At 33.1% G+C, this 13,118-nt stretch overlaps 2 protein-coding genes across 3 annotated transcripts in view; one reads left to right on the top strand and one right to left on the bottom strand.

The window, feature by feature from the left end:
- Window positions 1-297: 297 nt before the first annotated feature.
- Window positions 298-13,118, top strand: part of LOC108745030 (zinc finger protein ush) — a 194,380-nt gene continuing 181,559 nt past the window's right edge. Inside the window, exon 1 of one of the 2 annotated variants that reach the window (XM_018481055.2) lies at window positions 298-489. The gene's annotated coding sequence lies outside the window, so the exon portion shown is untranslated. The remainder of the gene's footprint in view (window positions 490-13,118) is intronic. The other variant, XM_018481058.2, reaches the window with a different exon arrangement.
- Window positions 10,081-11,959, bottom strand: LOC108745031 (Krueppel-like factor 10). The gene is made up of 2 exons (XM_018481060.2): window positions 11,499-11,959; window positions 10,081-11,398 (listed from the first exon to the last, which is right to left on the bottom strand). The coding sequence occupies exons 1-2, from the start codon at window positions 11,559-11,561 to the stop codon at window positions 10,391-10,393; spliced, it is 1,071 nt and encodes a 356-aa protein (XP_018336562.1). The 5' UTR covers window positions 11,562-11,959; the 3' UTR covers window positions 10,081-10,390.

Genomic DNA, 13,118 nt, shown 5'->3' with positions numbered 1-13,118 from the left:
TTGGGGACATTTAAAAAATTATAAATTAAAAGTTTTATACAAATCAGAAAACCAAGTAGGCGCATTTATGAGAGACGTATTGGAGGTCATAAGGGCCACTCTCCCCAAACAATTAGATCCAAAACTTAATCATTTTGAGGTAGTCAACATTAAGGGACACAGCACTTAATTATTATTTGAAGGAATAGAAAGATACATATGTAAGTAATCAAATTTGTTATTATTAAATGAGAACTTAAAAGTGCGTATGTCAAATTTTTTATTGAAACTTTTAAATTACGTTTCTCAGTTTTAACCTGTATATTGTCATCTATTCTAAAAAGTCGCTGGAAATACACGCGTCCGGAAGTTGATGAAATTGTGTGTGGAAAGTGTTTAATTAAAATTAAAGACTATCTAGGTCGAATTATACAGTAGTGTTCTGTGCAAATATTTTCTGGAATTGCTTGTTTTGGACTACTTTTTTGAATGGTTGCTTTAATACAATAGGTAAGTTTGTTATTGTTAATTTTGTATGTTACTTGCTAACTAATAACCCTTTTCCAACGAATGTTTATTTACTATTTGACTGTTTGTAATGTAGATAACTGTTTTACAGTTTGCGTAATAGACAAATACAAAAGGTGTAAATTACAATTTTAATAATCTCACTAAGCGGTAAAAAGTTTTTTAAACTAATAACTGCTTCATAGTGTATATGTACATACATACATACATACATATGTATCTGTATATCACAATAACCCATTTTAAAATCCTTTGATTAGCAGTTCAATACCCATATACACGTGTGAAGCTAATTTTACTGATAAAAAGTAATTAAATACTTTAGTTGTATTGTTACTAACATAATATTGTTATACATGTAATCTCCAAGTTAAAAATACTTTGTAATAAGTAGTGATGAAGCTATTAAATACTAGTAAACAAACAGAAGTAAACAATAGGAATTTACGATGAAGACAGTTAGGTTTTGATACTAACTTGTTGAACATTTCATTATTTTTATTGGTAAATTTGCAGTAGGTAATATATTGTATACATATAATTAATATCAACATTCGTATTTTACTTAACATTATACAAACGCTATTGTTAATCTAGAGTACTACTAATATATGAAATAGACTGATATATATCTGCTGAATATCTACAGTTCGTATCATAAAACTGTATTTTACATAACATATCTTTTATCTGCTGTTATTAACGCATGAGATTTATATCTGTTAAATATCCACAATTCTTATCAAAGTAGCGGCGTACTCAGAGAATTCGTCATAAACAAAAAATTTGATAAAATTTTAGAGTGTTATCCATGTACTTATAATGGTTATATGAATAATTCTATTTGCCTGCCTGAAATAAAAACACAAAAAAAACTCCTTGATGTTATTTATATCAGCAATTTTAAGTGAAACTTACTTGATCGATTGATATAATATACAATGGTAGATAGCAATACGTTTTTAGGGAACACCTAGTATTTTTGTTCCCATTTCGACTGTCTTTAGAACGAATTTCTCTTTTACTGTCTATCATCAAATTTGATTACTTGAGGACAGTTTTCAGGGTAGGTAGAGATATTTTTATAAAAATGCGGTTGAAAGAATATATTCCAGCGTTTTACTCATTTGAGAGATATTAGAAGCAAGAACAGAAGTGAAAAGGGGTAGAGACAGATAGATGGAACGTTCTAGTTTTAGGGAAATGTGAAGATTAGCTAGGATAATTAAGAGATTATGATGATAAAGCTTAAAAGTTGATATAATAATTACCATTTCGTTACAGAGAGAGATGGTTATTTATATCAGGAGGTGAGTTATAATTTTATAAAACAGACCTAAGTATAGGAAGCTTTTCGTAAAACTTTTATCATGAAGGGTTTATACTGTATTTAAGAACGCACTGTGTCGGTTTTTTTAAAAATTAATGTAAAAGGAAAAATTACGTAAATCGTTAGTAATACGTGTAAAAAATATCTGAAGAACTCGTGGATTACGTGCTACACAGCTTATCAGAAAGCACGCATTGCCCTACTGATTACTTATATTGAGTTCGAATCGAAAACATGTAATTTTACTTTCACGGAAAATTCCATATTTTAACTTTTCAGTTAGCTAATTAAAAATCGCCCAGCATTAAATAAACATGTACGCAATACATTTCTATTGTTGCTAGAGCGATAAAAATTTGTATGGTAATAAGGTCGTGTGCTACGTGATTCTATCATCAATTTGGATAAATACGTAATAACGCGAACCCTCCCACGACTAGTTCACATTTAAAATTGCAATAACGTCATGATTTCAATTATTTTTAGGAGCAAAATTTAAAAGGCAAAATTATGAATTGTAAAAAGATAATAGCAACTACTAAAGTTCTAAGAAACGTTTACAAATAATTTAAATGTTCAATATTATTTATTTATTAGGATTTCATTTATATATTATTAATTTCAGCTTATTTTAATTTAATTGCAATTTTTTCATTTTGTCAATACATATGTATAAATTACGTTTTTACCGTAGCGATATTTTTCCCTAATTTCAGTTATGAATAAAGCGCAACATTTCCTTCCAGGTAAGAAATTCCATTAAGAAAGGATTTTACCATCCTCCAGGTAGTTTCCACTTTCGCCTTTCGCTCGGGTAGCAATTTTCACGCGAAGCCTAATATACCTTTGTTAAATGGTCTTGCTGATAAAGTCTTGATGTTAGTCTTGGTCCTGCGTGTTAACTCTTGGTCTTACTCATTTAATCTGATACTTTTTTTAAATAATTCTTTTAAGCACAAATTTTCTTTTAAAGAAAGTAGCGTTAATAGCTGTGAAGGTTATGAAAAATCGAGAAAGAATATATTAAAATTGCATCAAACAGTTTTAATAATAATTTTGGTAAAGGTCTAGATGATGGCCCCCACTCCCGAAAGGGTTGGCGGTGGGGGGGATCGAAAGAAGAGGTCTCCCCCACCACTGTACCATAAAAAGTTCGTGGCGGTCTTACCCCCATAAAAAGTTATGGGGGTTCAAAGTTAATAAATATGCCAATTTTTATACATTTCTAGGCATGTAAATATTTATATAGTCATTCTTAAACAATATTCAAAGGTAAAACTAATGAAAAATACATAAAAATATTGAGAAAGTTATATAAAACATTATTTAAATATCTTTATCAATAGGGTAGGTTAGGTTAGGTTAGGTTAGGTTATCGGGTTTTGTTCAAGTGACCACCCTCTTTCGATCCCCCACTTCCACCCGCTTGAAAATAATTTTTTTATTGAATTTTATTTGAATTATAGTGTATGAAAATTGTCCAAATAATCAACTTTCAACCCCCATAACTTTTTATGGGGGTGAGACCGCCACGAACTTTTTATGGTACAGTGGTGGGGGAGACCTCCTCTTTCGATCCCACTTACCGCCAACCCCGAAGGGGGTGGAGGCCATCATCTAGACCTTTACATTATTATTAATTAATAAAAAAAAATTCACCCTTCATTTGTTTTGAATTGCTGCAAAAAACTTTAACATTTGTTCACTTACCATTGGAGTATAAAGACTTAAAAGAAAGGCTAACGATCAGCGAAAATTAAGTGAAATATTTGTGAGGCAATTTTATTTATCACCGAAAGTGTCAATATGTTTGTCGAAAATTTTCTAATTCCATTCCTGTAAATACCACTCGACTGATTATTATTGTGTGAAAGTGAATTTAATATCAAACAAAACGGAATACGATAATAACCCTTCACGTTTTTGAGGCGTGCTATTAGTTTGACGTCACAATTTCGATGGGAAACTTTTTGGCCTCGTATACCGCTGATAAAAATAGAATACAAACCACCAATGGACTGCATGTGTGTGAAAGTTTCTATTAAAGCAACCCAAGTTCATTTTCATAATTGATAATGATAATAACCAACTCGGTAAACTTTACAAAATACATACACACACACACGCTATTAAAATTTGGTATTTTTAGAATGATATCATATATGTGCAACGACCTATCCAAAATCGTTCTGTATGACTTGTCAGTCTTTATAATTAAAAAAATTACTAACACGGACTTTCAGTTTTACTAATTAAAATTAATTTTGTAAAAATTCAACACATTTTTCAATTTCAACCTTCGAGTAAATCCAACTACAAATTTACAAACTACAGATGTTGAATTTTTTAAAATGTTGAAATAGGTATATCTATATCACTAATTTTATATAAAAGAGCATTAGAGCCAAGTTTCAATTAAATCTGACTCATCGTAAGGTCGTCAGCCCTAAGACTGGTTAGACACGTACCTCCACTCTTTCCTATCCTGAGCTAGTCTTCGCATTTCTCTAAAACTAGAACAACCCACATCCTTAACTATTTGCGAACAGTAATCTAATCCAGGTCTACCTCTACCCCTCCTAACTCCCGCCTCCCGACTAGACCTTCATGCCTGAGAAGGTGTCCTACTAACCTATCTCGCCTATTTCTTCTGTTCTCATATTCTTTCTAATACTTCTTCATTTCTAACCTTCTCTATCCACGGTATCCTCATCATTCGCCTGTAACACCACATTTCGAACGCTTCTAACCTTTTCTTTTCCGCCGTATGTAGTGTCCATGTTTCGCACCCGTACAGCGCCGTGCTCCAAACATACACCTTCAACAACCTTTTTCGAATATCTAAATTAACCGTTTGCGAGCATAGAAGTGACTTTCTTTTTATTGAAGGCGACACGAGACACGACCTTGCGCTTTCCTCTGCTTTATATCCCTACTACTCCTTTCGTCCTGACATATCTGACCTCCTAGATACCCATAATCAGCCACATCTTCTAATTTTTCGTCTCCTATCTTTATATTCGCTCTTTCCCTACTTTTTGTTGTCTTGCCTTTCAGTATTTTTGTTTTACTTTTATTTATTTTCATACTGTTTTCTTAGTACCGCTTCCATTTTATTTAAAGCTATCCCTAAGTCCTCTTTGCTAGATGTTATAAATAAAATATCTAGTATTTTTTACAGTTGTCAAAGAAAAGATTGTAACTACTAATTAGTATAATGTTTATATCTAGTCATTTTACCATAACTGCATTTTTCACTGAACTACCTTAAGAACACTACATTTTTCACATTAATTTACTTTTAAAAAATGTAAAGTATCGCCTATTCAAAAAAAAAAAAATCAGTGAATCGATACGTGAGAAATACCATGAAATCAGAATGTAGCCTTTCATGTTTTTATTTACCAGTTCTATTTGATAAGCACATGTTGTTGATTCCATTTATACAAAACGCATTTTATTCTAAACGCTTTTTAAAGCTTATGCCATTAATTCTGACAATGAGACAATGTGCGACGCAGAAATTCCATAATTGTTTATTATTTTTTCCCGAAAGAAGAAAGAACAATGCGTTACAAAATTAGCGGACATATTGACTTTCTAATATACCATTATCAACACGAATGTTTGCTGCAATGAACAAAGTTCAGTTAAATGACTAATGAAGCACCTTTGTTTAAAAATACGTTTTTGAAATTTTAATTTCCAGTTGTATGGATAAAATGATTTTTAATAGATTCATTTCAATCGTAAACAAATACCGACGTGAAATAAATTAACAACTAGGAAAGGTGCAAAAACACGAACAAAACAGAAAATAAACACAAATCTGTAAATTATCGCATTAGTAGTACAGTCAAACTTCTGTTACTGAAACTTCTCTAACTTGAATATTTTGTCGTTCCCTTGACTTACATATCGTTTTACATTCATTTCAATGTTTTTTCTAACTCGAGAATTGGATGCGGGTTTTATTTTATAAATTTAATTCGAATTTTCTTTAATTTTCTTCGGTAATATCAGGTGCAGAGTCGAGTTTTTAAGCAGAACTATTAACACCACTGCGGTACTCAATCTTATATCATCAAAAACAGCAAAAAAGACGGTTAGATTAGGATCAAAAAATTAAGGTAGCAAAAGACAGCATAAACGTAGTTATGTTGTTTGAAATTGTAATTTAAGATTGTTTAAGTAGTGTTTCCGTGAACCCTTTTCGATTCCACGACCAGTTTTTCCGCTAGAGAGCGTCAATGTTCGCCAATATTGATTGATTAACTAATTTTTGATGATTGAGAGAAGCCGATTCTTAAAAACCTTAACGTACTTAATAACAATATGAAAATAAAAAATTATCATTAAAAATCGAATAGTATATTGAAAATTGAAGAAAAACTTTGGAAAACGTTGACGTCCCTTGCGGGAAAACTAACCATAAAATAGGGAAAACGTCTCTACTCCCACTGATCAGGGACTAACCCCTCTACATATTTCTGCAACAATCTTCTTGCAACTACCCCATTAAGTTATGACGCGCCCAGCATACAATGGCATGTTTTTGCTGTACATAATACAATAATGTGGTGAAATATTTAAACAACAAATATATACATTATACAAGTCTAATAAATTTTCTTATAAACAAATATATACGCATGGCAAACCTTGCGTTTTATTGGTTGTAATGTAATTTTGATGATAATCTTCAAGTTGTGAAAAACAAATTTATATTTAAACGAAGCAATTCCAATGGGTCCAAAGGTTTCCCCGCTCGACTTGTCATTCAGGAAGTTGTGACCCCAGCAAGCGAGTAGGTGGCATTATGCCAACGTATAGAAAGAGACCCAATGTACTTTGCACCGGGAATCTCGCCGAGTTCAAATATAAATTCTACTGACAAAACAACACACGAAGCCGTTAATTTAGCGTTTATTTTGATCGAATGAACATTTTTCTGGCGATTCTGGGGCAATTTAATTAAAAATACTCTAAGCTGGCGTGAAAATGCGTAAACATAACTTCTTAATAAAAAAATGCGTTAAACAATATTCCATATACATGGAAGTTAAACAAAAAGGAAAGATCTTACCCCAACTAACCACAAGTTGGTTAAATGGGGTAAGACCTTTCCTTTTTGTTTATCATTACACCACAACCTTCTTTATATTTATTTCATACATAGATGTGTAAATATTATAGGCAAAATTGAACAAAAAATATTAATAATAAATAAGTTATTATTGATTAGACATTGACATATTGACAAATCGATTTGCAAATTTGAAAAATTAAAAGTTTTACCAACAATAGTAATTGGTTGTTTATTGTCATGCCTATTATAATCTAAATACTATAATCTTTTAGTGATTTGTAAGCATTATGACGAATCTTTACATTTTATATATAAATGAAAGATGAATGATACCATTTTGTGTTTACCTGATTTGTTTTACTTTATTTAATTTGAAATAGATTTTATTACTAATGAAACGGTGTAGTTTATATAGATTTTTGCGTAATAGTAACCGAAATTTGATACAACGAAGTACTACCCACAGTAGCACCGGGGGTTACTAATTGAGGGATACTGGTTTCATTCTTATAAACAGACTCCAGTCGGCTCGATGCATCTGATTGGCTGATACGCTGGCGGCCATGCTTAAAAACTAGGTCAAGTAGTGCAGGTGTCCTTAAAAGAATGCGGAAGTAATGAATGGTAGGCGCCAGTTACTACATTACAATTACTTAATATTTAAAGAGGGGTACCTCGGTTGTTTCTTAACCGATTTAAATATGATTTTCACCAAATTTTAGAAAATTTAACGTTGCTTAAGTTCAATAAGAAATAGGTAATCTTAATTTACCAACGTTTACTTAAATGGGTAGCTTTACTTTTTCCGTTACTAAATAATTCTGAGGGGTATTTCTATAAGAATCTTAGGACAGAAATAACCGTTTTTCATTTATTATCACTACATTAAACAATAATTATAACCGTGTATGTATACAGTGTTTATACTGCGTATGACTGTTGATGTTTTCATTCTTCCCTCTAATTAAGTTATCTACATGTGTGTGTATTTGCGGAAGTTGAGTGTATATTCTATTTTTTGACCCGGTGCGACGTAATTTGCTTGTTGTGATGTGAAGAGAGTAACACATTTACATTTTATACATTTATCTGTAAAAAGACGTCAATAAACTAAATGTTTAATAGCCAGTAAACGATTAAAAAGGTATTAGCTCGTACCGACAGACAGATATAATTATTATTTTAAATAAATGTTAATATTACCACACTAAAATATCTCGTAGAACGTACATATTCTAGGATTTTTTTCGCGTATCTTAAAAATGCAATATTCACTGCAAAAATTAAAAAATTAGCCTAGGTACTGTTAAATGCCTAACGTAAAAGTAATACTTATCATTTAAATTTGAATATAACTTTTATATAAACAGAGATGAAAGATGCAATTGTTCAGAACACATTTTGTTAGAATGTAGTATATTACGTACATATACTGCAGTTACATGCCATATGGTAAGTTATCATATTTGCAAATGACGTTAACAATTAGTTTATCAAAACCGATTAAACTTGTGCGTAAATATTAACAAACGCTAACGGGAGAGTTTTGCAAAATTTAATTAAACACAATCCGATTTTAAAATGTATATAATAAAGCCAAAATAACACGATTTGGAAATTGTTTTTTAATAAGGAATCGCAAGGACAATTATCTAAAAACTATCTGTTTAACAAGGTACTTGCTGGACCTTTTATTAATGATTTTGAAACGAAGCGATCGAAATGTCACAAGGGAATTTTAGCGTAGATTATAGTTTGAGGTCATGAGCTATTGAATAGCGATTGAAACAGTAATCTAATAATCTTAGGGGAAACAACATTGCACAAATTTTAAATGTATGTACTGCGATATACGCTCACTTTCTTGGTATTGTCTTTTCCTACCGTAACTTAACCTTATCCCATGTAGGGTTGCCATCCGTCCGGGTTTCCCCGGATTTGTCCTAGTTTAGTGGGCATCCGGGGAGCGTCCGGGGGGGGCTTCATTTGTAGTCCTGGTTTAAATATTTAAAGTCTTGGGCCGCCCGCCACACACGTAAAAAAAATCTAACTGATTATTAAAACAATTTGTAACAAACTGTAATAAGATTCTGTTTTGTTAGGTACCTTGAAAATGATGATAAAGAATGACTAAATTTAATTTTAAGGTCTGAAAATAAATAAAAGGGCGATTTATGACATTTTCAACTGTTTTTGGTTACACTGATTATGTTTAAAAAAAACCTGTTGACATGTCCGGGTTCTGGACTCTAAAATCCGGGGTTTTCATGCGTCTTGTCCTAGTTTCCAAATTTTAGAGATGGCAACCCTAATCCCACGTAACTTACCGAACACTATTTGATGTTTAGGATCTTAATGTTTCAGTTAAAATATTCCTTATCAGAACGCTGAACGTACAAGAGGTGTGGCTCCTACAATAGGGATACAATCGACAATTTTTTTAGTATTCAAACCTGACGGTGATTATTGTGCATTTATAAATTGCTGATCTTGAAAACAACTTTTTCAGGTAAATTACTTATCATGAACAAAAACGAGTGTATGCTTAAAGTCACGTAACTAACATTAAAAGCCATTATAGTAGACTAGTAACTCAAAGAAAAAATACAATGATAAAATGCATTACAATATCGTCGTTATGTGGTTTCTTATCGTCTTTCTATAGGTGTACTAATAGGTACCTTACTTACGTAATTTTGAAAAACTTTCAAAAAGCGAATTCTCAGTGCAAGTCAGTCTAAAAGGCCATTTTTAGACAACATTTTTAAAATGATTTGTAAATATAAAGTGAAAGATATATATACTATGTACATGTTGTTTGTTTACATTTTTCTGTTATCTAAATTATATCAACAATAACTAGCACAGTAGATGCGACATTCGTAATCAGTCTTCAGCGTACCACAGAATTGTATGTATATACGTATTTATTAATTGTATATAGAAAAGGATCCCGGCCATATGTTATTATACATGTACATAATGACTTATACACACACACAATCGTATTGCTACAGTACGCAGCCCACTTATTTGTTTACGGCTGTTTTACCTTGAATATACTTGAAGCTCTGGGACTGTAAAATTCGTTGTAAACAAAGCTGCGACCGAGGCATTTAATTCTACCAGACGATGAATAATAACAAAAGCAACATTCAGCTTTTCAATTTTATATTAAAAAATAAAAACATTGAAATTTGTACAAGAAGCGCCATTATACAAAACGGCATAAGAGTTAGGTACTACATTGTAAAATAAATACGACGATTATTACACTAGAAATAAATCACAGACAAGTAGAGGGTAATTTGGAATGATCTACAATGTTCACATACGTATTTATGTTGTGAGCATATTCTCTAATTCAATAATAATATGTTTCGAGTGTTGACTTGACCCTCCTCGATTCGTTAAGATTATATTGTTAGTATGTAACGAAGCCTTTTATAATATTTACAAGTGTTTTACGCGGCCGTTTGCGGCAATGCCGGCTGCAGTGGCCTGAGCGATGCGCTGGTAATTCCGTTTTTCGCGGAAACGGACGCGGCAACGATCTGTTGCTGCTGCTGGGTTTTATCTTTGATGTGCCGTTTCACGTGTTTGGCCAGATGATCCGACCTCATGAACCTCCTCTGGCAAACTTCACACTTGAACTTTTTTTCGCCAGTGTGCGTCCTTTTGTGTCTCGAAAGTTCGTCGGAACGTGAAAATCGCCTTCCGCACTGCTCCCACTGACACACAAACGGCCTCTCGCCCGTATGCGTACGATTGTGAGCTTTCAGGTGTGACGATTTGAAATAGTTTTTGCCGCAGCCCTCGTAAGGGCATTCGTACACCCTTCGCCGTTCCGCTTGTACAGGGGCAGGCTGTTGGGGTGCGACGAAAACGAACTGGGCCGGTATCAACGTGGCGCCGTCAGCGGACACGAAAACGGCCCGGGGAGGTTGACTCGAAAGATGAAGTTTCGGGGCTAACGGAGGCAGTGGTACGACTGGTGGCTTTTGAACTGGTTTTGGAGATGACGGGATGACCGGAACTTTCTGACTGTGAGACACGTCTGTCCAATTTGATAAGGGAAGAGGATTACAAGAGATGGCGTTATTCCTGCATTTGTCCTTGGTGTTTATGAACACTTGTTCTTTTCGGTTACACATTTTAAATTTGAGCATTTTGAGGATGTTGGGCTCCTCTGTGAGGACCCTCAGGGGAGTTGGTGAGCACGTTCCGTCTTTGTTCGCTTTCATAATTACGGAAAATGAGCGAGTTTGCTCGGGGGGCGGAGTATTTGCCACCGATGGGATTGGTATCGGTGTTGACTCGTTCTCCCATCTGCACACCCGTTTCTTCAGGGGAAAATCCAATTCGTCGCATTCTGAATCTGAAGTCTGGGGCGTGATGGTTCCCGGAACTGATAAGTGTCTCTTCTTAAGGCCATCCGTTTGAAGGACCAGGTCTTTGTTTGGTTCTTCAGACTGTAAAAACAAAAAAAAAAAACAATTAATAAAATCATTCTTTTCTATCCATGTAAACTAGTTAAACAGAAAGTTTAAAAAGGGGTAAAAAAATACTTACATCTGAAGGCGGTGGTGTAGAGGGTGGTGAAAGTAGCAGATGAATTGTCGACTGGCTGTTCATTTTCTCTTTTTATTTTTGCACGACTTTTCGCCACGAAATTTAGTGAAGAATGAAATCTTTGTAAACTGGCGCTCTTGATGTTATTGCTACCACATGGGGTATGTGGTCGCATCTCTCCCACGAACCGTCCAATGATAGTTGGGGGCTCGTCTGCGCGCACCAATCCGATCGAAATAATCACTCGGTCAACGCGTGATCACTCTCGTGTCGTTCACGTGTACAGGGGCTGATAGCTGCGGCTGCGACCGTGATGCTTACGTCACGGAGCGTGTCCAGGCAATGATACGTCATCGCCAAGCCCCGTCATTCCGATCGCACAGTCATACAACGAATATAAACAACATCGATCCGAAAGAAGGTGTGTGTTTAATTGCTAAATGGGAGAATGTAAACTCGTTTTTTTTCTGTACTTTTACAATTCGTTGCTATTGCATGCATGCATGCATGCATGCGTGTATCTGTAAACTATTAATTTTATGGACTTGCAATTAAATTTATACACTCATGAACATGTGTTCATATGTATAAATAATCGTGATTTGGACGTGTTTTTATAATTTATTAATTTACCACATACCTATTTTTTTTTTGTTTATTTTACCAAAAATATCTGCTCCGTTTGATAAAAAATAATTTTTACAATCTATATTTATTACCTATCAGGAGAGAATAATAATCGTATCAAAATTGAAGTGGGTCCGCACATAACGAATTGTTATTACCTTATTATTATTTTATTTAAATCAACAACTAATAGATACATTTTTATATGGAAATGATACCTTGATGTATAGTTACCTTGAGAGAGAAAGTGAATAATATTGTGAAGTTTTCTTTGAATTTGCGCATAATTCATATTATAAATACCTCTTACATAAAAAATATTGAGCGTAAAAGTAAAAGTCTGATAACAATTGATAATAACTACTTTAAAAAGAGTTATTGATCTAACAAAAAAAATCTTACGACGATGTACGTAAACAAGTAGTTTTTTAAAATCGCTGTTTAATTTTTTTAAGAGAAAAAAAAAGAGTTATTATTGGCTTATACTATCCTATCACATATCTCTTAAGAATTAACAAAACACGACTATTTTATTATATAAGTACGGCCATAAGATACAATGTGACTAAAATAATCCAATTATTATAAAAGAAATAATGTTTTTAAAAATAAATTGGTATTTCGCCAAAAGACGAAAAAAGCGTGAAATTGTTCGATTACCTTTTTGCGACGATGTAGTTTGGGTTGCCTAATATCATTTCTGTATCATATCATTTCATAAAATATACAAATATATAGCGGTATCCACCCCCACATAGAGCGTTTAATATTCTATTATAACAGAATATACAGTTGCTTATAGATAATTAAATATTTTGTTTTAAATTTAACTTTATTAGCAGCACACAGTCCCACTAGAGGGCGACATACTGCTTATAGTCGAATATAAAAATGGAATTATACATATCGGAAATATACAGGGTGATTATTTTAATACCTCGGTAAGTTTTTAAATTGTTTGGGTAGATTTTTTTTTATAATTATTATATTATT

This window comes from Agrilus planipennis, unplaced genomic scaffold (assembly GCF_000699045.2).
Source record: "Agrilus planipennis isolate EAB-ADULT unplaced genomic scaffold, Apla_2.0 scaffold39, whole genome shotgun sequence".
Lineage (NCBI taxonomy): Eukaryota > Metazoa > Arthropoda > Insecta > Coleoptera > Buprestidae > Agrilus > Agrilus planipennis.
The sequence above is the reverse complement of the archived record's forward strand: the minus strand, read 5'-3'. Positions and strand labels throughout refer to the sequence as shown.